This window comes from Centroberyx gerrardi, chromosome 9 (assembly GCF_048128805.1).
Source record: "Centroberyx gerrardi isolate f3 chromosome 9, fCenGer3.hap1.cur.20231027, whole genome shotgun sequence".
NCBI classification, from domain to species: Eukaryota; Metazoa; Chordata; class Actinopteri; order Beryciformes; family Berycidae; genus Centroberyx; species Centroberyx gerrardi.
The window spans coordinates 17,636,276-17,660,678 of NC_136005.1; the positions used below are offsets into that span (position 1 = coordinate 17,636,276).

At 39.4% G+C, this 24,403-nt stretch overlaps 2 protein-coding genes across 3 annotated transcripts; one reads left to right on the plus strand and one right to left on the minus strand.

Annotated features, from left to right (window-relative positions):
* Positions 1-1,662: 1,662 nt before the first annotated feature.
* Positions 1,663-7,227, minus strand: LOC139922347 (retinoschisin-like). Its single transcript, XM_071912846.2, has 6 exons — positions 7,173-7,227; positions 6,567-6,592; positions 6,244-6,463; positions 4,508-4,649; positions 4,180-4,375; positions 1,663-2,097 (listed from the first exon to the last, which is right to left on the minus strand). The coding sequence occupies exons 1-6, from the start codon at positions 7,225-7,227 to the stop codon at positions 1,945-1,947; spliced, it is 792 nt and encodes a 263-aa protein (XP_071768947.2). The 3' UTR covers positions 1,663-1,944.
* Positions 7,228-8,824: 1,597 nt separating this feature from the next.
* Positions 8,825-24,382, plus strand: LOC139922327 (AP-1 complex subunit sigma-2). 2 transcript variants are annotated; one of them, XM_071912813.2, is made up of 5 exons: positions 8,825-8,880; positions 9,643-9,821; positions 12,992-13,100; positions 13,241-13,378; positions 22,673-24,382. In XM_071912813.2, the coding sequence occupies exons 2-5, from the start codon at positions 9,643-9,645 to the stop codon at positions 22,718-22,720; spliced, it is 474 nt and encodes a 157-aa protein (XP_071768914.1). In that variant the 5' UTR covers positions 8,825-8,880; the 3' UTR covers positions 22,721-24,382. The 2 variants fall into 2 exon arrangements, with proteins under 2 accessions (XP_071768914.1, XP_071768915.1); XM_071912814.2 differs by lacking the exon at positions 22,673-24,382 and adding an exon at positions 19,746-22,019.
* Positions 24,383-24,403: the final 21 nt, after the last annotated feature.

Genomic DNA, 24,403 nt, shown 5'->3' on the forward strand with positions numbered 1-24,403 from the left:
CATTTTAGAAACTATGGTGCCATAAACTGATAAACACTCTTACCTTCATCACCCTCTGTAGGATATAATGAAGCACTGCATTTAGAAACTGACTTTGTTAAATTCAATTTAACTTTTTTCATGCACAGTATATGTAACTAATATTAAGGAAATATTTTTTTTTCATATGTAATATATCTAAAAACTATGGTCACACCTCAATCATTAGCAGTAGAACAAACATGCATACTTGTTCCTTATACAAATTGTACAGGAGGTCAGTTTGGTAGTAACATTATCTACTGTAAGATTCATTACTGTAAACACAGAACTATTTTTTATCTACAAACATTTAAAAAAAAACAAAAAAAAATGAGTGTAAGTGTTATGCAGTCCCCTTAGGTGTGAATTCTTTTCAGACAGTTACAGTAAAACCTTAATACTTTACTTTGCACAATTTGGAGCAGACTTGGAGGATCCAGTCTATGGCAAAGGACATCTGAAGCTGGATACTGACGGATGTGATTCTTCCTTGTAAGGAACAGAAGTCCCACTCCTGCCGGGATTCAAGGAAGTCTCTTTATTGCTCATTTCTCACATGGAGATTTCTCAAAAGCTCGTTCCAAGCGGTTCCACACGTTCAAACAGTTTAAACATTTACCTGTAGACCCAGGATATTATGCAATTTGTAAAAATAAAATGTGATTCTTAAAAAGCATATAAAGTACATATAAAGCTTTTTCCTAAACATTTTTTTCTACAACAGCGGGAATTGTAGTACATTCTGGGTGTACTGGTAAACGTTTAGACTGAATGAATGTATCGAGCCACCTGGAACCAAGTTTTAATAAATCTTACAATGGAACCACAGCGGGGGCAGAAGCTCTGTGCTCCACGGTTGTTTTCTGTCTGAGACAAAGTGCCATGAAAGTAGCTTGGCAGAACTTAAATCAAACGAAACTTTTTAATGTTGCACTTTGAAGAGACTGTGTGGCATAGCAATACTGCTATTACTCTGTGTAAATTCCTCTTTCACCTTGTGTTCATTGTCTGCACAGTGTGTGAAGACTGTCAGAAACTGGGCTCCAAACGCCCGCAGAACACACTGACTCCAAACCTGACCGTTATATCGTATTGTGCATTGTGCATCTTTAAGGACTGTGCACTCTACTTGACACAGTACACTTCTTTCTTTGGGTTATTGTTTTGCTGAAGGAGCACAGTGTATTATATTAATACTGATGTGTGACTATTTGTTTGGTAATATTTATAACAGAAGATGTTTATCAACTGTTCAAATGAAATCAAGTATTAAGTTTGTGCTTTTATTACAGACACAAATTAGTAGCATAGTCAGTGTTTATCTGCTTTTTTTTTTCCAACAGAGCATTTACACGAGAACATAAACCCACAGACGAATGCTTAACTATTTTAGAATATTCATGTTTACATATGTAACAGTAAATCTCCAATAAAACAAACTTTGATTTGATTCAACTCTTTACCTGTAATATATATTTTTTTTAAGTTGATTCAAAGAAAGTGTGAAAGAAAGTCTGTGAATTAAAAATCAAATCTTTCTGTTTCACCACTGTAGCTTTATTGAAGGACACCGGTACCCCAAATCATGTGCATTTCAAAAGAATAGGAAATGGGAATGTGCATTGAAACATTCTAGCATTGAAACATTAAAACAGTTACTTTATACAGACACTAACACAGACAATATAGTGCATCAAAGGACACCAAATATGTCCACTTGCCCACACTTATTTTACCTTGGGCTTCACCAAAGAAAGAAACACCTCCAGCAAAGAGAAAGACTTGTTAAAGTAATGAAAATACCAGGTCATGACAAGGAGAAAAGATGGATCTCATACTGTATGTTTCTTTTGGCAAGTGACTGGAGGTTGGCAGGGGCGGGGCGGACAGTGGGCGAAGCAGGCTGAGGAGCCCCGGGACTCTTCAGGTGCACTTGTTCATGCACATCAGCAGCTCCATCCTCATGGCGATGCGGGTGTGCCAGCCCAGCGGCAGCAGGCGGATGTAGCGAGCCACGATGGGCGGGCGCAGCAGGTTCTGCACAGTGGAGGAGCGGTCAGAGTTCCCATAGAACACCTGAGAGAAATTAAACATCATTTTACTGTATCTGCACATTCACTTCCCTCGTCAGTATATCTCTCTGGGCCCAGTTTCCTATCACACTGTTTGTTCATCTTTATTCATGGATGATGCATGAATGTGTTTCTCAAACTAGTCCATAGATAACTGAAACTGGAACAAGGCAGCAGTAAACATGTCGTCCCCCACGAATGATTAGGTTCCTTTCTGGGCCAATCAGTAATAAATATGTCACTTTGTTTTGAGCTGTAACTGTAGTTCCCCTTTGGGCCAATCAGTGTCATTATGAATGCAGCAGTGAGATGCATGATTTGCCCAAAATCAGATCAGTGGTGTCTGAGATATTGCACAGATGAGTGAACAAATTATGTAAATCGTCCCATTGGGCTGATCAGTGCAATTTTGAAAATGTGAGAATGCAGTGGTGAGATGCATGATTCCCCCAAAGTTTTGGTGAAATCAAACAAGTAAAAACTATGTTGTAGTGCCCCCTTTAGGCCCATCAGTGCAATTTTAAAAATACCAGAATGGAGCAATGAGACTCAACATTCCCTGACGTTTTGTCAAAATCTGATCAGCAGAATGTGCATGATGGACGGACAGACCGGGGCTGATCCATAGTCCCATCTTCCAATTTGTGGGGGACAACAGTACCATCATTTTAACAGGCGGATCCTATAACTTCCATTGATCGATATTGATTTAATATCTCAAACCACTCTTTGGCATGTTTTTCCATTACTGAGATATTTGCTGCTTATTTTGTGCTGATTGAACATGAACATATGCCATAAGTGTCAGCAGAACGCACCAAATTCCATGCTAAACTCAGTTGTGTCACCTTTTTTTGTAAAGGTTTTGTCCACTGTGCCACATTGCAGTAAAGAAGAAGAAAAGTGACACCTCTGTATTTAGCGTGGCATTGTCATCTGATGTGACCCTTGTGTGGTTTCGATGTGGTTAGGGAACATTTCCATACACATTGTAACTGTTCAATCAGCATGAAACAGCTATTAATTGCTTGATAATGAAAAAAACATACAGAACAATAAACTGAAGTATTATCTTATGAAGGGAAGAATAATGGTAACAGGATTTACAGAATATATTCAAGGTGCTGAAATGACAATGTTTATACCCTTCAATAATAAACACCATCTAAACATTTGATCAAATGATCAGAAAATACAGTCTCAGAAAATGATATGCTTTTCATAATAAGAAACAATTGTGTCAATTGATCAATTCCTAACTCACTTGTTACTATGTTTAAGTGCAAGCCCAGGAAAAATGTAACTTAGACTACAGAGGAATACTTTAAATAGTCAGGAGGTGATCATTTGTTATGGTTATTCTCACTTAGAGGCTCTTGCAAAATGGCCTATATTCTCCTTTAATAGACCAGTGTCAGCAATAGGCTGTAAATGAAATAGGGTGAATGTGAAATGAACCTACTGGCAACACTCAGGCCCAGTTTACAACACTCATAATGACTAAATAATGGCCTCACTGCCTCTTCATGACACATTCATGAATACAAATTTCTTGTGTCAACTTTAAGATGGTCTTCATGTAACATTTATGTAATTTTTGACATAGATGTAGAATGTTGTACCACTTTTATGGGCCATTAACTCCCACTAATGCACAGTAGAAATGTTAGCTTAGTGTGTTAGCTCTTGTTCACTTGTTATAAATGTGTTAGATGCAGTGTTGCCACTCTATATTAGGCTACTAAAAATGTAAGCTACAACAAGGTGATTTCAAGGAAGGCAGATCTAGTGAAAAAAGTACATTTTTTATTCCTCTTTGTTTTTAGTCAAATATATTATTGATTCATTTGAACTGTTGTTGTTATCAGTGTTACAGGTAAAACTCTTTCCTCATTTTTACAAAGTATGCTGCTTTTGACAGTTTTACTATACTGTAGCTGATGTTCTGTATTCTAAGAAATTGCCCAGTGTCAATGTGCGTTCAGGATGCTTGTTTTCAGAGTGGCTCCTCTCTTCTGTGCCTCTCAACACACACCCTCTCATCACTCCAGGAAACACGGCTCTAGACTGACTAGTATTTACTCACCCTGTTGTTGCCTGTCTGGTCCTTGTAATAGATCCAGTTCAGACTTTCGACAGTGCGGTACTGGATGCTGTATTTTGTAATCCACTCCTCAGCGTCACAGCGGCCCTGGGTGAGGATGCCGGACACGATCCCCACCTCCTTCAGGTCAATCTGGATCCACTGGTACTGGTCGTTGAACTTAGAGAGCCATGCACACCTAACAAGAGGCCAGAGAGTGTGTCTACGTCTCTGATGTGACCCAAATAACGTGGCATGCACATGTTGCAATATTTTGTGTTTCCTAGTATGCAATATGAAATGCAGAAGAGAGTGGGTTGCCATAACTCACCCAAAGCCTTGGTTGTTGAGGCGGGCTCTGTTGGGGATCCAGGAAGAGTACCAGCCGGTGTACTGCTCCTGATTGGAGCAGTTGATCTGGTCTGATGTCACAGATCCAGCTTCAAAGCCCAGGGGTTTGTGATAGGGGCATTCTGCGGAGGACAGCCATGCAGTATATTGTGAAATCTAATCTTCAAATGGGTCATGAACTCTTATTGCACATTGTCATTAACATGTTTCAATACAAGATTCAGCCATTCCAACACATGGCAGAACACAGTTCAGCTCCTGGATGTGGCCGTTAAAATTCAGGACTACGTTATTTGAATTTTGCCATTTTATGTTCTGGTCGTCCAGTGTCAAGCATCATCCAGCACAATGAGGCCTTTTATACAATGTCCAAGTAACATTTCATTGTGTCCTCACTTCATTCTCAAATAAACTGCATTCTAACCAGTCTATCTGTCTCCCTACAACTCTCTGCTGGACTCCAAAGGCTTGCGTGATGAGGCTGAGAAACAGGAGCAGGACATCATCTCACGTGTGTTGCTTTGCCCAGTATCATGCTTTTAGGTGAAGGGCATGCCCTATTTTGGGCTCCCTAATCTGCTCATCACAGTGCCGCACTAGTAATGGGATTATCTAACAGCATTGGGTCTATGCCACTCCAGCTTCTGCCTAACAGCCACTTCTCTGTTGCTCGTTTCCTATCTCAAACCTTTCACCCTTCCTATCATCTGAACAAAGAAAGAAGCTCTTTCAACTTTATAACTCAGTCTAAAACCTCAAGAGATGGAGAGACACAGCCAAGATTAGGCTGAGCGCATGTGAGGATACAGCCAGCTACCATCAGCTGTGTGATCCATCATACCGTTTGTAACACACCCAAAAAAATCACCAGGAAAGCAGATTGACCACCATTAATCTCCCTGTCTGTGATGATCTTGCACTACATTTCATTGTCCTCTACATAATGTAATGGCTGCAGTCCAGGTTTTGCCCAGACAAACACACAGACCCATAGACATGTTCTACAGCAGGTTTAGTTTAGAGGAAGTGTGTAGTATCGGTCAGGGTTGAGGCCATTCATGAATTGAATTGAGAATGCATGATAAATTCCTGGAATTGGAATTGGAATTGGAATGTCACCCAGCTCTAACGAAACTGAATTGGAACTGAATTGGAATGACAAGAAACAGAACTGAATTCCATGAAATTCCACTTCTAAGAGGTTGTCTTGACATGCTAAACGTTATAAATCAAACGTTATGAATCAAATAAAAGACAGTTAAACAAATGCATTCAATCAAATACCACGTGAAAGGTCCCTTTAACATTTTATGATATTCACTATTGATAATATAGAACACTATATGTAATCTCAGATATGTGGTAAGAAAAAACAAAAACAAATTTCACAGAATTTCATTGAATTAAATGAAAGTTCTTGAAATCCCAATTCATTTCCAATTCAGTTTCCTGTAGGTTTTTTCAAATTCCAATCCCAGTTCCTCAGTTGAATTGGAATTGATGAGTTCATTCATGAATTGTCCCCAACATTGCAGTGTTGTCTGATCCAGTCATTGTGACAGAAACATCATCACTGTCCCATGTATGACTTGTCTAAACTTACTGACTACATGTCTTCTTAGATGAAGCTAGCAAATCAAGGATACCCAACATCCATGTGGGAGCGGTCTACAGAGAGGGGAGCTCAGGTGAGCAGGGCAGAGTCTGAGTCCTCACCTGGCATGCAGTCCAGCAGCTGACTCTGGGGCGGGGGGGGCAGCAGCAAGGCTGGCGGGACAGGAGAGATGACAGCGGGAACACCTGTGGGCGAGTCAGCAGCTTCACAGTCACAGGTGCAGGCTTTGACCGTCCTGGTCCACGGCTCGATGACCTCTTGTTCCTCGTCCTGCAGCTCTTCCTCCTGCACCAGCTCTTCCTCCTGCACCGCCTCTTCCTCCTGCAGAGGGACACATGGGAAGAAGCTAATCCACAGTTTGCTTTCAGAGTTGGTTACAGTCACATTTCAAACGCCTTTAAGTGGTTTAGTAACAGGCTCTTACCTCCTGTGAGTGAACGGCAATCAGGACTATACCACGTAAATAGATGCATGAAATGTAAATAAAAAGAGATGGTGAAATACAATGTGTGAGCTAAAACTAAACTTGACAGTAGAAGTAGAAAAGACCAAAGAGGAGAATGATCTTACAGTAACACTTCTATAAATCAGTATATAAAGTGTCTGCAGATGTGAATTCAGGTGAGTAACAGGATTGTAACAAATACCCCTAATTATTCTGCATGATAGGTGTGCATATTATAATAATGTCTCCGGATGAAAACTGCTTTGAGGAAAAAAACTAATGTTGAAGAAAAACTTACTTTGGTATTATAATCACAAACACAGAACAGTATTGCTTGTTTGTAGTCATCAGTACTGTAGTCATCAACATAATGCCTCTTCATAATGAAATGTGGTCAGTATTTCCTTGATTTTTCTTAACTCATTAGCCAGCCAAACAACCACTAACGCTTATGGCACAGAAAGATACAAGTCCCAAGATAGCGAATTCCTGATCATTTTGAAGCTGTGTGTGTGTGTGTGTGTGTGTGTGTGTGTGTGCATCATGATTTTCTGACATCTCTTACAAAGCAGCATAGTGACTTACCCTGGGACAGGAGCAGGAGGGACAGCACAGCAACGCAGCGAGCAGTGACCTCCATCTTCCTCCTCAGCTGTCCTGGAATGTAATGTGTGTGATACCCAACGCCAGTGGATAGGATTACTCTAATCCACAGGCCTCTGATGGTCTTATCTAATACGCTTTATTGGCTCTTGGACACCTCCCACAGCCTCGTCTACTGTACAGGAGCATATGGTGAAAACCATCACCTTCACCTCATAAATCAATGAGCTTCATTCTTGATGGCAGCGGTGTCTTTCAGGTTCACAGTGCCCACATTTCCTGTAGCGTATGTAAGAATAGTAATAGTGTCTGTTCCAGTGCAATTCTACGCATCTATTGTTTATGTGACTTTTTGGCTTTAATAAATAGTTCATCTTTTGCAAGTAAGCGCTTTCCCTTACTACTATTTTTTCTTTTTCAAGTTTTTTGCCATTTGGGAACCCTGTAGCTTGTCCCACACCCTTCAAGGTTGTGACATTGCCCTCACCCATCAACATCACTGAATAGCATGGGTACTATGTTGGACGTGGTCTACGCAAAGGCTCAGATCCAATTCTCAGTAACCAGATATGATCCCACATGAATATTTTATTTAGATTTTGAAACATCATGTGAGACTGTTTGCCACTGCCACAGATGCCACACATGGTCACTTACAATCAAAATGTTTGTCGTGATCAGTGCTGTCCTTGCTTTCTAATACATGAGTGGATCAAAACTGTACCACACAAAGCAGCTCACACCATTACAGCGAGTGTTACCCTCACTGAGTCTTAAAACTGCTATTTTCCAATCAAAAATGGCTTGGCGCCCTCTACAAAGAAAGCAATAGGGGGTGAGTGAGTGTCTACTGTACAAGTTAGAAAAATGTGAGAATGCAGTAGAAAAACAGAGAGAAAAGAGGTCCAGAGACAGAACAAGAGACAATGAGCTTTCTAATCGAACAAACTGCACAGATATTTACTAGAGTAATACTAAATTGCTAAAAATTAAAAATTAAAAATTGCTAAATACTACATTTCTTGTATCTAGGCTGAGTAATTGGTAAGGTGTATTGCTCAATTTCTTAACCTCTTTGCATTTTACTGTGGCCTAATAAAGTTCTTTAACTTGTGGTTGAACCTATTCCTCTTGAATGGGTTTACATGCTCATCTCTCTATATATGTATCTATCTATCTGTTTTTAAATAGAGGCTGCAAACTCCTGTCTGTACCAAAGAGCTCGTATGATAGGCTACCTCCTGCTGCAGACTATACTAGTCTTTCTAGGCAAAAGATAGGCTTTGTTTTTACATAGACTCCACTAGAGGGCCATGTCACTGATAACTGATACGCTACCGTGGCCTGGTCTTTTCTGAACTACTACTTTTAAGACTTTTTTTTTTATTGTGATAATACTAAAATGTCATCCGTGGTTGTTATGCCTCTATTTCAAACATTCCGGATACATACATGCAGCTTCATTTATGCTCAGTTCTCAGTTTTGTTTGATGTATACAACAGCCAATCACATCCAACATATCAAGTTAAAGTGCCAGTAAGGCGGGAACAACGACACGCACTAGCCAATGAGCAATCTTGTATGTGCTTCATTGGCCAATCAGAAGATTAAAGTCGACTGACTGTGTGTGTCGGGGTGGTGTTGGGTGCTTAATTTCTTCAGAGGGAGAATACAGTTTTGTTATTCAAGGTAAGTACTTTTGAGCATGTATTTTTTATTACCTTTGAATTACAATGTACAGCCCCGGTCTCGTCTCATGTCGTATCCAAACCGACCAAGTATTGGCTGACCGGGCTAACGTATAACCGCTGAATAACGGTGTTACTTCCGTTAGGCTGTGTTGACAGGCGAGGTGATGATGGTTTCAGTCAGTCAGGTCTTTCTTTGGCAGTAACGTTACAGTGGGGAACTGAACTGGCTTTGATGCCTGTCATCTCTGTTCTCGTTGTATCGTGAAATGAAAACATGCGAAACGTTTTGTTGCCCCGTTATTCAGGTCGGATTTGAAACAAGTGAAACGGCATGCTACTTATCCTAAACATGCGTTCTAACTTGGGGAAGGCTGAGTTACACATGGCAGCAGTTCATACACACATAACTTACCGATAAGCATTGCATTCCAAATCAAATTGACTTTTCGTGTACTATCAGTGTTCCTTAGTACCTACATCTCGGTCATTTCATGTGTACCTCTCAATTTCCTGAGTTTGGCTCACCTTGTTGTCAGAATCAGTGACTCTTAACGCCTACATCTGGGTCATATCAGATGCCATATAGCGTGATTAGACATGTTCTTTTGTACACTCTCACTCTCAAACACTCTTTTTCTATAGATGTCTCTGATTCCTTATCTGACCCTCCCCTTGCCTCACTCCTCATTGTGTTTCACAGCTCTTCTTTTTTCCCCCCAATTTTGTCTGATCTCTTTTTTTTTCTTTCTTTTTTTTTCAGATGCAGTTCATGCTTTTATTCAGCCGGCAAGGCAAGCTGAGGCTTCAGAAATGGTACGTGCCCTTGTCTGATAAGGAGAAAAAGAAGATCACCCGAGAGCTGGTGCAGACAGTCCTGGCTCGAAAGCCCAAAATGTGCAGCTTTTTAGAGTGGAGGGACCTCAAGATCGTATATAAGAGGTCAGTAGAATCTGCACTAGTTTATGCACAAAATGCTTGCTGGTTGAATGCACACTGAATATATCTTTCACACTTCCCTGGGCAATTCATAGACCTATCATTCATGCAAGGCGTGGCTCAGTTGCAGAATCAAGTTAGGGGGTTATAAAAGAGTTGAAGGCATCATCAATGTACTCCCACTACAACAAAAAAAGAGCATTATTCTTGCCTCATTATCCCCTGTTGCCGTGCCAACGGATGGGTAGGCAGGGTATTGGTGATCCAAACCGGGACAGCCAAGCACAGCACCTGAGGTGCTGACCAGTCAGCGACCTTTCTCCACTGAACCCACAGACAGTGTTTGCCTAGCCTCCTGTTGAATATTTTGAAGGAAACACTTTTCCCATATTTTTGTGGGCAATAATTGGTCTCTCATGCTTCAGTTTGTTTACCTGCAGCAGCTCAGTGGACTCCATGTTATTCTTTTATTTAATGCTGTTCAGGCAAACAATCAAGCCTGTGTGATCAGAAGCATGAAGCAGGTGTCCTGAGATGATGTAGTGGTGAAGGCCCCCGCCTCTAGAGCTACATGTGCTTCCAGTGACAGAGTCTCTCCTTTGTCTCTCCTAGTCTGTGGAACTAAATGTCTGAATACGGACAGAATATTAGGGGGAGTGGACTGCCTACTCAAAGAAATGTTCAGAGTGTATGATCTATCAATTCTGCATTTTGATTCAGAAACATAGATAAAATAGGTCTTACGTTCTCTTACATTTGAACCTGCTTATTTATGTATGCATGTTATAACAGCATGACAGAAAATCCAAGGTAGTAGGAAGGAAGTGGTAGGTAGTGTTCCAAGGTAACCAGGTAACTGAATTGGCTTAAATTAGCCCAGTTTTTTTTTCTCCAGAATTTATTCCATCATATTAGTACATTAGTGATCAGATAAGTGACCATTATTGTCAAGAAATTGGAAGTGAAAAGATAATGGTTAATAATTTATGAACACACTTGTGTTTGTTTTGATCTTCATCGCCCAAGATTAATGGAGACAGAGATTTCGTACTCTACAAAAACAAAAAAACTTTTTCCAAAATATTTTGAAACTTTGGGAATCAATGTGAAAATGACAAGATTTTGATCAAATTATTTGAAAATTTCTATAATTTATTATGTAGCCTTATAAATATGCATAGGTAAAGACAAGAATGCATCACTAATTATTTTCATACTGATCCAATATGAGGTCATGCATTTACATATAATCTAGAGGTTTTGTCAATATTTGGTATCAAGAGATTGATCTACATTCAAAATAACTTCTCTTGGTCCATATGATTTATATGGACCTTTGTGAAGGACTTCCTGTATGCTTTTTTAAAATTATTTTTTGGCATTTTTGCTTTATTTTGATAGTTTTACAGCAGAGAGAGAGACAAGAGTGTGTGTGTGTGTGTGTGTGTGTTTATGTGACAACAATTGACTTTGTGGCAATGGGCCACAATAGTAGTTCACACTGTTTAATGTTTAGACTCCATCCTCTTATTTCTTAGGATGTAAAGTGAAACGATGTGAGATGACGCAGTGAAATGTTCTGCTGGACCAGAACCAACAGCGTAGATATCTGTCCAGCACAGAGGGGCAGCCTCGCTAGAAACCTGAATGTTTGAGCAATCCAGATCGTAGAAAGCATCCCTTGTCCCTTGGCCATCTGTCAGCTAACTGGCTGATCACTGTTAAGTAGCTGTCTGACATGCAACTTGGTTTATTTTAAATAGCTCGCCTCAGAAGTACAGCTATGAAGCTATTAACAGAGCTGACTGTGTTGCTTTACAGGTAATTTTTGTTCCATTTCCTAATGATGGAGCCTGCTGTGCTCCTGTGAACTCCCAACATTTTAGAAATTGTATTATACCCTTCCCCAGAGCTATGCCGCCTCTCAATTCTGTCTCTGAGTTCGACAGACATTTCTGGTGATGGTGATGTAGTTTCTGCTCTGACATGCACTGCCATCTGTTAGACCTTGCATAGATATGTGTTTTGTTCCAACACACGTGTGCAATCAATTGAATTTGCCACAGGTAGACTTCAATCAAGTTGCAGAGACATCTCAAGAGCATTCAAAAGAATTTGGGTGTACCTTATCTCAGTTTCGACTGTCACTGCAAAGGAGTTGAATACTTAATGACTCAAACCGTTCCAGGTTCTCATTTTTAATTGATTTGTAAAAACTTGTAAAGACATTATGGGTTATTGTGTGTAGATCAGTGACAACAAAATCCTCATTTAATTCATTTTGAATTCAGGCATACAATGTAGTCATAGCCAAGGCAGTTGAATACCATTGACTTTTTTTTTTTTTAAATGGATGGAGTTTCAGGTTGTAGTGCAGCCAGCCAGTAAAGGGCAACAGAGAAACTGACTCTACCAAGACTTCTGTATTGACTGAAAAAGTTTGCCATTCTTGCTGGCCTGCTGTATGCTTCAGCTTCAAGGACACTGCTGCTTCTCTGCCGTGCCACAAAGAACTGAACACACATTCCTCCCTGAGCCTCACTACACCTTGCATCCACTCACACAGCAGATGAGGGAGGAATGGAGGGTGACAATTAAATAGTGAATAAAAAATTGTGCTTTTTGTTCCGTTTAAAGAATGGAGCAGGGGGAAAAAATGGGAATCGATAACGGGAATTGATAAGGCAAACATGTTTCAATCCTGTCGATTCTGGAAACATTGAAACCGGTTCCATTATTTTCGGCTTGTCCTCCTCCAACCTGCTGTGCCCTCATGGCCCCCTGGTTTCTGCAGAATCAACTGACTGACTACATTACCAGCCAATCATCACTTGCTTAAAGAGTGCCTCAGGGATTATCAGGGATAAGGAACCATGGCAGAATGAGGCTGAACTGATACAGTGCTCTGCATCCGGCCTCTAGCTCTTAAATGAATACCCTGCATGCTGTAAACAGCAATACTTAATTACAGAGAAGCGCTCTCTCAGCACTTTTAAAATGAGCTGGGAGACAGTATATCACTTGGAACTCTCATCTTAGTGTTAAAAATGCATGAAGTCAGCTCTTCTTGCTTTGTTATATTGACTTTACAGTTTTCACAGTAAAATGTGTGCACTAGTAGTTGTGATTTGTATTGTCAAGCTGAAGTTGGCTGGTTTGTCATTCTGTTGCAGATACGCCAGCCTGTATTTCTGCTGTGCCATAGAGGACCAGGATAACGAGCTCATTACACTGGAGATCATCCACCGATACGTGGAGCTGCTGGATAAATACTTTGGCAGCGTACGTTTCTGCTTTCTCCTTATCCTTCTTACTCTTTTATATGTTGTGTACGTAGGTTAATGATATGTTTGCCACCCATTGAGCCAAGACATAAGCTCGTATTCTGTCATAACAAGTGGTGTGTCTTTTCTGCTAAACAGGTTTGTGAGTTGGACATTATTTTCAACTTTGAGAAGGCCTACTTCATTCTGGATGAATTCCTGCTGGGTGGGGAAGCTCAAGAAACATCCAAAAAGAATGTACTGAAGGCCATTGAGCAGGCCGACCTGCTACAGGAGGTAAGGCACCTAGCTAAATCAAACTGGGAATAATAGTTTTCATTCTAATGGTTCTGCATTTTTATTCCCCCTCTCTCTCCCTCACACTCTCTCTCTCTCTCCCCCCCCCCTCTCTCCAAGTTCTTCAGTATATATGTGTAGACATTTCTGATTCTTCAGTTGAAGGTCAGATTATATGGAGAAAATTTTGCTGGGGCAGAGGTGGAAAGAGCACTGATTTATTTCACTTAAAAAGTACTGCTTCTTCAGTTACATTTTACTCAAGTCAGAGTAAGAGTACTTATCTAGAAAAGTAAGTAAGTAAAGCAAAATTCTTTAAGATTTTGTGCATGTTCCAAAAACCTTCCCCCAGAAATGACTGATTTATCTGATTGGGCATGGTCCTTGCAAGTAATTTTATTGTCTGTCAGCCCAAGGTTTAGTAATGGTTCCTTTTTTAGCTCACACAGCAACAGTGTGGGTTATAGCAAGTAAATTCTAGACTGACTTGTGTCAAATCTGATTGCACTCACAATTCATATGTCTACAAATAAAACTCAAGTAAAGAAGTGAATGTTTTACAATTACTCAAAGAAGTATATACTTTCACAAATACATGAAAAATAATGTTACTATAAAAGCGAACTCAAGCACATTAACTAGAGTAGGTGTAACTAGTTCCTTTACACCTCTGGTTAGAGTCTTGATATGCATAGTCTGCATGTATCCATCCAGTTGAGTGAACCTATCTTTTTAATAACTACTTTATTAATAGTTACTAGTGCATCTGGTGTGTGCTTTTTACACATTTTATCACACTCGTCATGGTTGGACGCCACATGAACGTACCAATCTTTAATTTCATTATGTGAGCTGCATGAATATAGTTCTCTGTTGATTGCTGTAGCTTTACATTGGCCAAATGTTCTACACCCCATTTGTTGTCATGTTCTTTCTGTTGGTTTTGTTCCCTTTGTTGTCTATCCATTTAGTTTGCCTGATCTTGATCCTGATTTCAGCTGACATATTTCTCTCCATGCCTGTGTATTCTTTACTCTTGTGATTCACAGAATATAGACTTTCAGATGCGCCTGTTTGCAGGTACAGTTGGTGGAAAGCCAAATAACCCTTGCTGTAGTATTAGATCAGTAGCGTTAGAAGTAGACTCACCAGCACAATGCTAAAGCCAGCAGAAACAACACACCAGCAACAGAAATATCTTCAGTGGCATGAACATACCATCGATATTGAAGTTGCTGGTGTGTTTTTCTCCCTCACATTGACTTCAACCCTCATATCTCTAATAATCCATTAAATCATGTAGATATAATCTTAGACACTAACTAATAACCTGCCATTAGCAGCATGTCTAACATAAATATTTTATGGCACAAGCAAGAATGATACTCAGTGGCCTGCAACAGCAGAGCATATTTTCTCCTTAATTTGCATCCTTTGAGCCATTCATAAAGGGCCTAAACTGTTTGCCAATGTCAATAAAAAAATAATGCTATGGTCAGAATCAAACCACTTCAGTGCTGGCCATATGAGTATGTATTGAGATAATATTGTATATCAAGTAGACTTAGGAGGAGGTAATGAAAAGCCACAGTAGGTCAGGCTTAATCCTCCATGGCAGATGCCTGAAACCTTAGGGAACCTTAAGAGAATATCACTGAATTCAACTGAAAGTTTCCAAGTATTTTATTACTTATACCCTATTATTCAGTTAAGTCTGTATTAATGAGTTTCACTGTAAGTCTCTTATACAGTATACCTCCATAGAGAATGAATTAGGAAGTGGGAAAAGGTGGGTGCTAGTGTGTGATTTGGTTATGGATTATAGACTGATAGCACAACTATAATATAAACACATTCATTGTGTGAGTCAAACAAAGTTATTCACCCTTTCATTGTCAATGAAACACCTACAGGCTACAGTTCAGCGTGATATCACACATTAGAGTCTCAGTTCTCTGGCATTCTTGCATTGAAAAAGTAGTTCAAGTTCCCAATTAATGATTGAACTTTGCTATGCAATAAGAATAGCATATGCAGATTCTTAAACTGAGTGGTTCTCCACTTTAAGTATTCATACATTCTTTAGATTCTTTCAGGATTTGGTTGATGGTTGCAGTAAGGGGAGACAGACTTGCAACCCAGAAACAAAGCCTCATTGTCTGCATTGAGACCACACAAACAATCCTGGCCTAGATGAGCATTCCACAGAGGGAGCATAATTACAGTAGCAAAACCACGGTGTCACTGCAGTTGTGATTCTGACCATAAGCGTTCCATTCAGCAGCACACTGACATATTGATCACAACACCACAGCTGTGATCATCCAGCTGCAGTGCAAAAGCAATTCTCTGTCACTGAAAGTTTTACTTGCTTTCGCTATTCTTACACTTCTAACTCCTTACGCAACCACTTGGTCTTAAGTCTTAAGTCTTAAGGCTTGGGTTTTAGTGGCACTTGGACCCAGTAAGATGGAAAACCAAGGATATGTCATGCTATATCAAAACCCAAAGCTTGAATATATCATAATTTAGATACCTTTACCCTGTGGCCTTCATGCTTTCTCAATATGTTGTAGAGTCAATGATAAATGTTGAATATGTTCAAATAGACCTGTGAAATTGCATTGTTTTTATTTTCGAAAGAATTGGCTTATAAAAGTAATATTGAATGTTAAACATGGATGGGGCAAAATATGCATAGGTCCTTCAGCAGTGTGGTTTGGCATCGCACATTAGTCTAGCAGGTTGTTGGGTTCGGCTGGCTTTGTTTGCTCAACATTTAGTCAATTAGTGAGCCAAAAAGCCACTCCTACTGAGTTCTGGGAAGCAAAATCAGGCCACTGCTGAAAACCGATTAGCATCCAGTGGAGAAAGCTAATGTGAACTGTACATGAATTAAAGGAAAAATGCACCCTAAAACACTTCAACACTGTTATAAAAAAACAGCTATTGGCAATGTACTTGTGCCTTTCTGTGCCATTTTGTTGTTCGGATAAGTGGCCAAACGTATGGCCATGTGTCATCACATCAATATTTCCAGCGCAGCTACAATGGAGTTTGATAGAAAAATGTTCAACTACCTAAAACATCACTGGTAAACGTCAGGTTTTGGTGTCAGCCCCAATCAACAAACATATGTCCAACGCACTCCAACCACATTTTAAAAAGAGGTGCTCGATTTGGTGCTCGACAGTAGAGGACAAAGGCTATAGAACAAAGTTATTTTACCTGGGCACAGATAAACATAAACATAATCAACAATAAGAATTTAGGCTTGAATCATGTAATTGATCGTATTTGTAATGAAATTACGTAAATATGGACAAGAAACATGTAAGGAAAAGCATGAGGGCACCAAAGTTTAAAAAATGTGCAAGCTTTGGACAACCCACTTTGAAATTGTGCCCGCATTTCTAAATGTGAATACAAAGTAACCCAAATTATGTAGTGAAATGTGCAATGAAGGTGTGGAGCATAAGGAAATCAGAATATAGCCCAAAACCATTAGCAATGCAGCATTTGCTGCCCAGCCAAGACTACAATCCATAATTGAAGCAGCCCATTGATTTACATTCAGCAGGACCAACAGGTAGCTGTACTGTACAGAATGTACTGTACTGTGATCCTAACATGCTTAAACTCTTAAGGTCACTCTTTACTGTATGTTTTATAAAGTGCAATGTTAACTCATTTCTGGCTTCATTTCCATGTGTTGTGAATTTTGTGTCATTTTGGTTATATTCTCACTGTGGAAGAATGAAGTCAGAGCCACAAGATCGTGAATGCCAATTCCACATTTACCTGGAGAGAGAGGGAGAGAGAGAGAGAGAGAGGTCTCTGATTGGCTCAATTCTGTATTCATAGAGCCAGAGTGAAGACTGGGGAAGTTTGCCAAATGAGGAGATCTTGTAAAGGGCCTAGAGTCCATGCCTCCATCTGGGCATTTGGTAAATACTGGACTGATGCAGTCAGTCAGTCAGCATGGGCTTCCACTGCGTGCCGTGTTCGTTTAACTGCATGTACTTCTGTCAGTATGTCTGTCTCATAATGCTGAGTGGGAAACAGATGACAATAACACAAGGGTCATAACCAGACATGAGCCCAAACTGGATTGTTTAGGCCATGTCTGAATATACTCAATTTCACAAACAGGCAGCATAATCAAATATTTGATCTTTTCAATTTGGTTGCAGTTGTTTGCATTTAGTTGTAACTATTTCAACATTTTAGTACATAGGAATTCATCCTGCATAAAGATGTTTTATTCTTACACTGAAATGTAATTCTAATTTCACAGATATTTTGAAACAATTCATACCTATTTTCACAGATAAGTGAAAGAGCTATGCTGCCTCTGTGAAGACTAGCCTGTCTTTTTAAATTATACTATTGTTTTACTAACAGCATTGAATGAAATTGCTTAGATTGATGATGTAAGTTAAGTTTTGTATTGTGGAAAAGGATCTCAGAGTAACAACACTATTTTACATTAACTCTGATGTCAGTTCCCCATTGTACATGGTGTTCTATTCTAACTATTAGCTACTTATTTATAGATTACCAAGATATGAAGGCAGTGGTAACTAATGACATATTCCTTTTGAATGTTTTGGTAGAAGTTGATTGTTTTCTATGTTTTTTAAAAGAAATCTCAGAAAGTGTCAAAGCAAGTCACTAATTTTTAGGAATATGTGAAAGTTTTGTTTTTGTTCTCAGGTTGAAATGACATTCCTTGACCTCTATACTGTAGTTCATCGTTACACAGAGTAGCACAAAGCCATCTCCCCCCACCCTTCAAACCTGGGCCATCACACAACCATTTGATACTAGAGCTGTGTAGTAAATTAAAACAATTGTTTGATTGGTTAAATAATCTCTTGCTGTGCACAGAGATTAAATGAAATCATTCTCTATGAATGATGCAGTACCCTTCTGGGCCAATCAGTTACAAATATGTCACCTTGTTTTGACCTGTAATTGTAGCTCCCCCCTTATCAGGGTAATTTTGTAATCAGGCCAATCAATGGAAACGGCAGAATGCGGTGGTGAGATGGGTAATTTCCCCAGGTTTCGTCAAAATCCAATCAGTGGTGTCTGAGATGTTTGTGAGATAGATGGCAGGTGGAACGAACGATCAAATAAACAGCCCCATCCATCGTCCTCCCCCTGATTTCATAGAGGGGGACAAAATACATTTCCCTCTTTCAGAAACTCTAACATAACGTGCATACGAGTCAGCGGATACAAAGGAATTGCAGGGTGAAAATAATACAGGGGTTGAGTTAGGGTGCATTTGGAATTAGTGCTTTGGGCTTTAAGGTATTAATAGTGCATGGTGCAATAATTACATGGAAGACATACCACAGGGGATTTGGATGAAACTATTTTAATAAGCCTTTAATGAAACTTTTCTCAGGAGCTGGTCATTATTTTAGTGCAAGCAAACAGATATTCTAATGGTGCCTCAGAAGATTTCCAGCTCAGCTCAACTCAGAGATCAGACATAGATTGAGGAGTATGGACTTTCTTCCACAGAGGGCCTTTTTATTGTGGTGGTGCACGGTTAATCTCCAAGTCTCTGAGCTCATACTGTAGATGTGTAGGTGCTGTAGGCTGATGAGAGATGTTGAGTTGACCAGTGGTGCATCATCATGTTCATTTTTGTCCTTAAAATAAAATGTTTGCCTCGCAGGTGTGCTGGTCCCAAATATGGCCTCTGAATCCTCTGGTCTTTTCCAGAATTAGAGCCACTGAGGTGAATACTCTGTGTCTGTGGATTTAGGCCTACTGTACCACTAGAGCCCACTAGTCAGAACTAGTCACAGTCTTTTTACTTATCAGTGTGTTTGTAGCGTCTCAGTCCCTACTCATCAAGACACTGTATAGTTTGCCATTCGTTCCCGGTCTCTTGTCAACAGTAACCATTCCTCTACAGCTGACACTAGATGTTTGTATTGAAAACAAAGCCTAGTCCTAGTCTGTCTGTCTCTGTGTTTCCCTTCTATGTGTTACATTTCATTGACATTGTCCACACTACCAAATGTTCCATATGATTTCATTTCAGGTTGAATCCCAAAGTGGCTGTTTGGATTAGCAATACTTTGACTGTATGCCCACAGTTAGATAAATATGCTCTGACTTACTTAAGCGATGAAAATGAAACAAAGACTGACTCAGAATTAAAGGACACTTTAATAGAAAGTGTGGAAACAGCGGTCAGAGTAGTTTATCTGGGTCACAGTACTAAGTGATACCTTGCCTGCTGCTCTGTCTCCTGCATGTCCTGTGAATGAAGTGGCTGAGTGAGGTGGCTGTTGTGACTTCATGCTGTAGTGTTTTCTAAGCTGTGTGCATTTCTCTCCCCCAGCCCCGTCATGAGTACTTTAATGTGCCTGTGTACTGATTGGCTGCCATCGCTGCTGCTGCTGCTGCTGCTGCTGCTGCTATCCACCCTGCATGCTGAGCTCCTCAGTGCCTGGCACCTTTCTCTCTGCCCTCTAAGCACCTGCATCACATTGTCATTGGTTTGGGGGTGTAACAATACGCTCAGCTCACTATTCAATTCGATATATGACACTCATGATACAATATTGTCACAATATTGGCTGTAAATTGAAAACTAAACAACATTGCCCATGATGAACAAGTTGGATTTCTTCTTTAACATAGTTAAAGGGACCCTTTTCTCAGCACCAAGATGTGATTTTTATTGTGTCATGATATATTTTGTGGCGTCATATTGTTACATGCCTGTCACTGGTCCACTTCACTGTTGGTTTCATCGCCCCAACTGAACACCTCTATTTATTGTCTCACTATAAAGCAGCGGTTTTCTATCATGTGCCATCGTGAGCCAAGAGTCTCCAGGTTTTTATTCCAACCAAACACTACAGCAGCTGATTTCACTGATTAGTTCCTCCTCTCTGGTTGAAGGTGTGCTAATCAGTGAAATCAGCTGCTGTAGTGTTTGGTTGGAGTGAAAACCTACATACTGTTGGGTCACGACGGCATGTGATTGAAAACCACTGGCTTAAAGTTTAGGCCTAAACTAGACCGTTCATACTATATCCGTTAATGTCAAACTGAAGGCAAATTGTATTATTCAAAAGGTCAAACTATTTTGTTATGATGTGTGTTCTCAAAAATCCATATTTCTTATTCTGTTCATCTGAACTATTGCCACTCAAAGTATGTGGGAACAGTGTGCCCCCTTTTGCACAGGTGGTAGTGCAGGTGCAGAATGTGTGTGTGACTGTTAAAGATGAAACATTACATCATTTCAGTTTAAAAACATTAAAAAAAATAAAGTAAGAAATGCATGTGTTAGTTAAACAGTTCAGATCAAAAGTTATGATCATCTAAATCTCATTTTGATTTTACTTAAACATAGATTCCACGCTGATGACTTCCATATTTAATTGATTATTATGGCCAGGAGGTGTTCATTCCCTTCAGTTTTATATTTCATATTTTGCTTGGTTCCCTCACTGGTCTTGAAATTGTTTTTCTTTTACCGACTTCACATTAAATCAGCCATAGGAGGGAAGTGAATGCAATACATTTTGATAGAGGACACGTCCTCCCTTCCTTGTCATGTCTCTTGTGGATTTCCATTTTTGATTTTGTATGTATCTTCTCACGTCAAATCATATGTATGTCAATTTCTTGTTTAATTGTCCTTGCTATTACTTTAAGGAGTTTGTGGAATTAATATGAAAATCCAAACCAATCATTGTTCAGGCCATACTACGGGCTAAAAGACTTAAACGCTATTATTTTTAACATCTTTCCAGTAATAAGTGGAGTTGTGGAGTTATTTTTAAATCATTTAAATTATTTATAGACCCTGATGATTTCCTTTTTAACTATGTAGAGAAAAGACCACTTTCAAGGTAAGTGGTATTTGTGAGATTAATGTTAAATATATAGGTTCACTATTTGCACTGATTAATCAAGAGGTACGGCTCCTTTGGCTTTATGTCATAGTTATAATAGACATTAAGAGAAAGTTGAAATCGGTAGCCTTGCAATATATTTAGCTATAACAAATGCACACTGAGTAAACACTTAAAGTGTTTTTATATGGTATGTAATTGTTCAAGTCTGTGTCTGACTAATAATAAAAGATTGCATTAATAGGTCTTCATTATGATAAACTGAAGCATGTTATCAATGGATCTCTGTCAAAGTATATAGGTAATCAATAAATTATTTTAAATTCCTTGACAATTAAGCACACAGTGTGTCTCTGTGTTTGTGGTGTTTTTTCCACATGTGATGCCTTTGAAGTTCAGCTGACTTTTAGTACTTTCCAGACAGAAAATCTTCTGACTGACTGACTGTGCAATTCATTTTTACTGGACCTGTTTTCTTTAAAGCCAGATGAATTTGTCAGAAGTGCAGTATGGAAAACCAATCCAATACCCTGACATTTGAATTATGCTCATCTCCATTTGCTTTGCAAATTAAGTTGTTTAACCTACATAATAGGTGACAAGGGATTCATTAAGTATTTATTCCTGTAAAGTATTCCCCAAGAGTGAAAGTCTGTAATTGGTGAATAATGCATAGCCCTTGTTTCAAGATCTGGGTTGAGAATTAAGAACATTTTGCACTGAAAATGAACTGAAAGTGAAGTAAACACCATGTAGAAGTGGATTGTTTTCTCCTCTTTTCATAAGGCAATAGTTTTTTTCACTCTGGTCTGATGTAACTCTCTTTACTTTGTGCTGAACCTTGTTTTAGGATGCCAAAGTAAGTGCTTCTCTTTCTTTATGCCATTTTGTTTTCAAGAAAATCAACATAAAGCAAAGAAATAAGAGGCTGTGCTTTAACAGCCCTGATGTTTTTCTGTATATTTAGATGTTTACATTATCATCCATAGCCACTGTGTAACATTAGTTCAGTGAAAATCCAAAATAATATATCAAATACTTAGTTAATAGCATTTAGCTCAATGTGATCTAGACATACAATCAAGAGCTCATCTGAATTTTATATTTTTCATGTCAATTTCCAATAGCGATGTAATGTTGCTCTGCCTAGTTTTGAGGGTTAACTAATGGACTAGTTGCATAAAGCTGGCAGACTCATGGGTTGACGTAATCTTTATGCAACTGCTCCACTGAATGGTTGTTAATGTTAGTGAAGGTGCTGGTGACGTTACAGTAGTTAAAAGTGGTGTTGTGTGACTGCGCAGTGAACAAACCGGTTGTTACTGAGAGTCTCAGTGTGTGTAGCTGAACAATGAAGGCTCTTTCCTGACTGGAGCTGTGCTTCCTCTCCCCTCCACAGGAGGCAGAGACCCCGCGCAGCGTACTGGAGGAAATTGGACTGACATAAACATGGTCTTCATCATCTGTTTGCCACACACTCCTTCATCTGCCAGCTACTCTGCTGTATGTAGCCTATACCAACTCCAACCCTTGAGCACACACAAACTCACAAACACACAAACGGTGTTCCTGTGCATCTGTGTTCCACAACTCTGCCTTTCTTTTCTACTTTTCTCTGAAACACACAGTGTAGCACTTTTGGGTATTTCCTACCGAGTTATTTTTCTGTACTTCAGTTTGGTCTTTATCTCTTAACATATCCACACCAAGCGCAAGATGACGTCAGCTGTTAACAAGGAAGAAATGCAGCATAATGAGGGTTTCTGCTGTTTCCTAATCCACACCAAGATACTGTATTCACTGAGCTGCTTGCTTTTGATTTGATTTTCAAATGTGGTCTGACCAAAACTAAACTGCTAGCAAGCAATGCAGGCATGGGCTATACTGTAAAGGGAAGTCAAAAGTATTACATTGACAAAACCAAAGACTTATGTTTCATCTTGCCTTTGTTTCTTTAACATTGCACTGAAGATGAACGTAAAGATGAACCGATAGTTTTAAGCACAAAATATTTGGCAATTGAATTTTACCCACTGCAATTTGTAATGCACTACTGGAATCTGTAGTGAAACGACTGTGGATGAAGTGACTTGAAAGCAGTATTATGGTCTATTTCATGAAGAGTATTCCCTCAGTTTACAGGGGCGTGTCCAGGCTTGTTCTGGGTGTAATCTGACTGTTCAACCCATTGGTTCCCAAAGCCGGGATCACACTTACATTGAATGCCTTACTCTCGGATGGAAGTTCATTTGAGATGAGAGAATCTTTACATTACATTATGCCGTTGCATATGCATGGCATTGCAGTGCAGGTGTTGCATACGTCAGATTTATTCTACTTGTGCAATGCGTGCAGAAGCTACATCAAGTATTGTTTTTCACCATTTTTACTACCTCTCTGTGAAGTTTCTGTGATGAAAACATGTCATTGAATCAAAGTTGCAACGGCAGTTTATGTTGGAATCCTTGTGTAGAACTCTGCACATAGTTTACATTAATGTATTATGAATTAAGTGTGATCCCGACATCAGAATTTACTTGGAGATGGGTAAAAGCAGGGGCATATAAATCACTGTTTTCCTTCTTAAATTTGTCTATTTATTTAGTAACAAGTTTGTGCTAATCAGGTGGGTGACCCCATCATCACCACCAGGTAGTCGCATTGCTGCAATTATTTGATAAAATGACTTGAAATTCTTGTTGCAAATGACAATTTAAGGCTTAGTCACTTTTGCGACAGGACTGGGTTGTAAGATTATAACACAGTCTAGTATTTTATACTGTTGCTCTGTCTAACCAAATTGCTGGCCATTCACTATGAATAGCCCTACAAAGAAGCTTTGGCCAGTGACAACCACATGTGACATTTGTGAACTACTGGCTTATTTACTGTGACTGCAAAAAACAGTGGAATTAAACACTGATAATTTAAGCTATTGAGGATAAAATAGCAAGTGCTTGAAATAGTAGCAGAGCATAAAGAATATTTTTTCTTTAAAAAAGTTGAACTGCGAGTGGTAGTTCCAGCTACTCAGAATGGTACTTTTTTTTTTTTTTTTTCTTAATAACATTGTCACAAACGCACACACACTTAAAAATGCCTTGGACACGCCACTGCGCAAAGAATATAT

What these genes read in the sequence shown, in the direction of transcription:
- LOC139922347 (XM_071912846.2), bottom strand. Translation starts at nt 7,227, where the DNA reads ATGGAGGTCACTGCTCGCTGCGTTGCTGTGCTGTCCCTCCTGCTCCTG. An exon ending in CCTCCTGCTCCTGTCCCAGG is followed by an intron (nt 6,593 to 7,172) that starts GTAAGTCACTAT and finishes TACGTGGTATAG; the next exon opens with TCCTGATTGCCGTTCACTCA. An exon ending in GCTGCTGGACTGCATGCCAG is followed by an intron (nt 4,650 to 6,243) that starts GTGAGGACTCAG and finishes TGTCCTCCGCAG; the next exon opens with AATGCCCCTATCACAAACCC.
- LOC139922327 (XM_071912813.2), top strand. Translation starts at nt 9,643, where the DNA reads ATGCAGTTCATGCTTTTATTCAGCCGGCAAGGCAAGCTGAGGCTTCAG. An exon ending in TGGATAAATACTTTGGCAGC is followed by an intron (nt 13,101 to 13,240) that starts GTACGTTTCTGC and finishes TCTGCTAAACAG; the next exon opens with GTTTGTGAGTTGGACATTAT. An exon ending in AGGCCGACCTGCTACAGGAG is followed by an intron (nt 13,379 to 22,672) that starts GTAAGGCACCTA and finishes TCCCCTCCACAG; the next exon opens with GAGGCAGAGACCCCGCGCAG.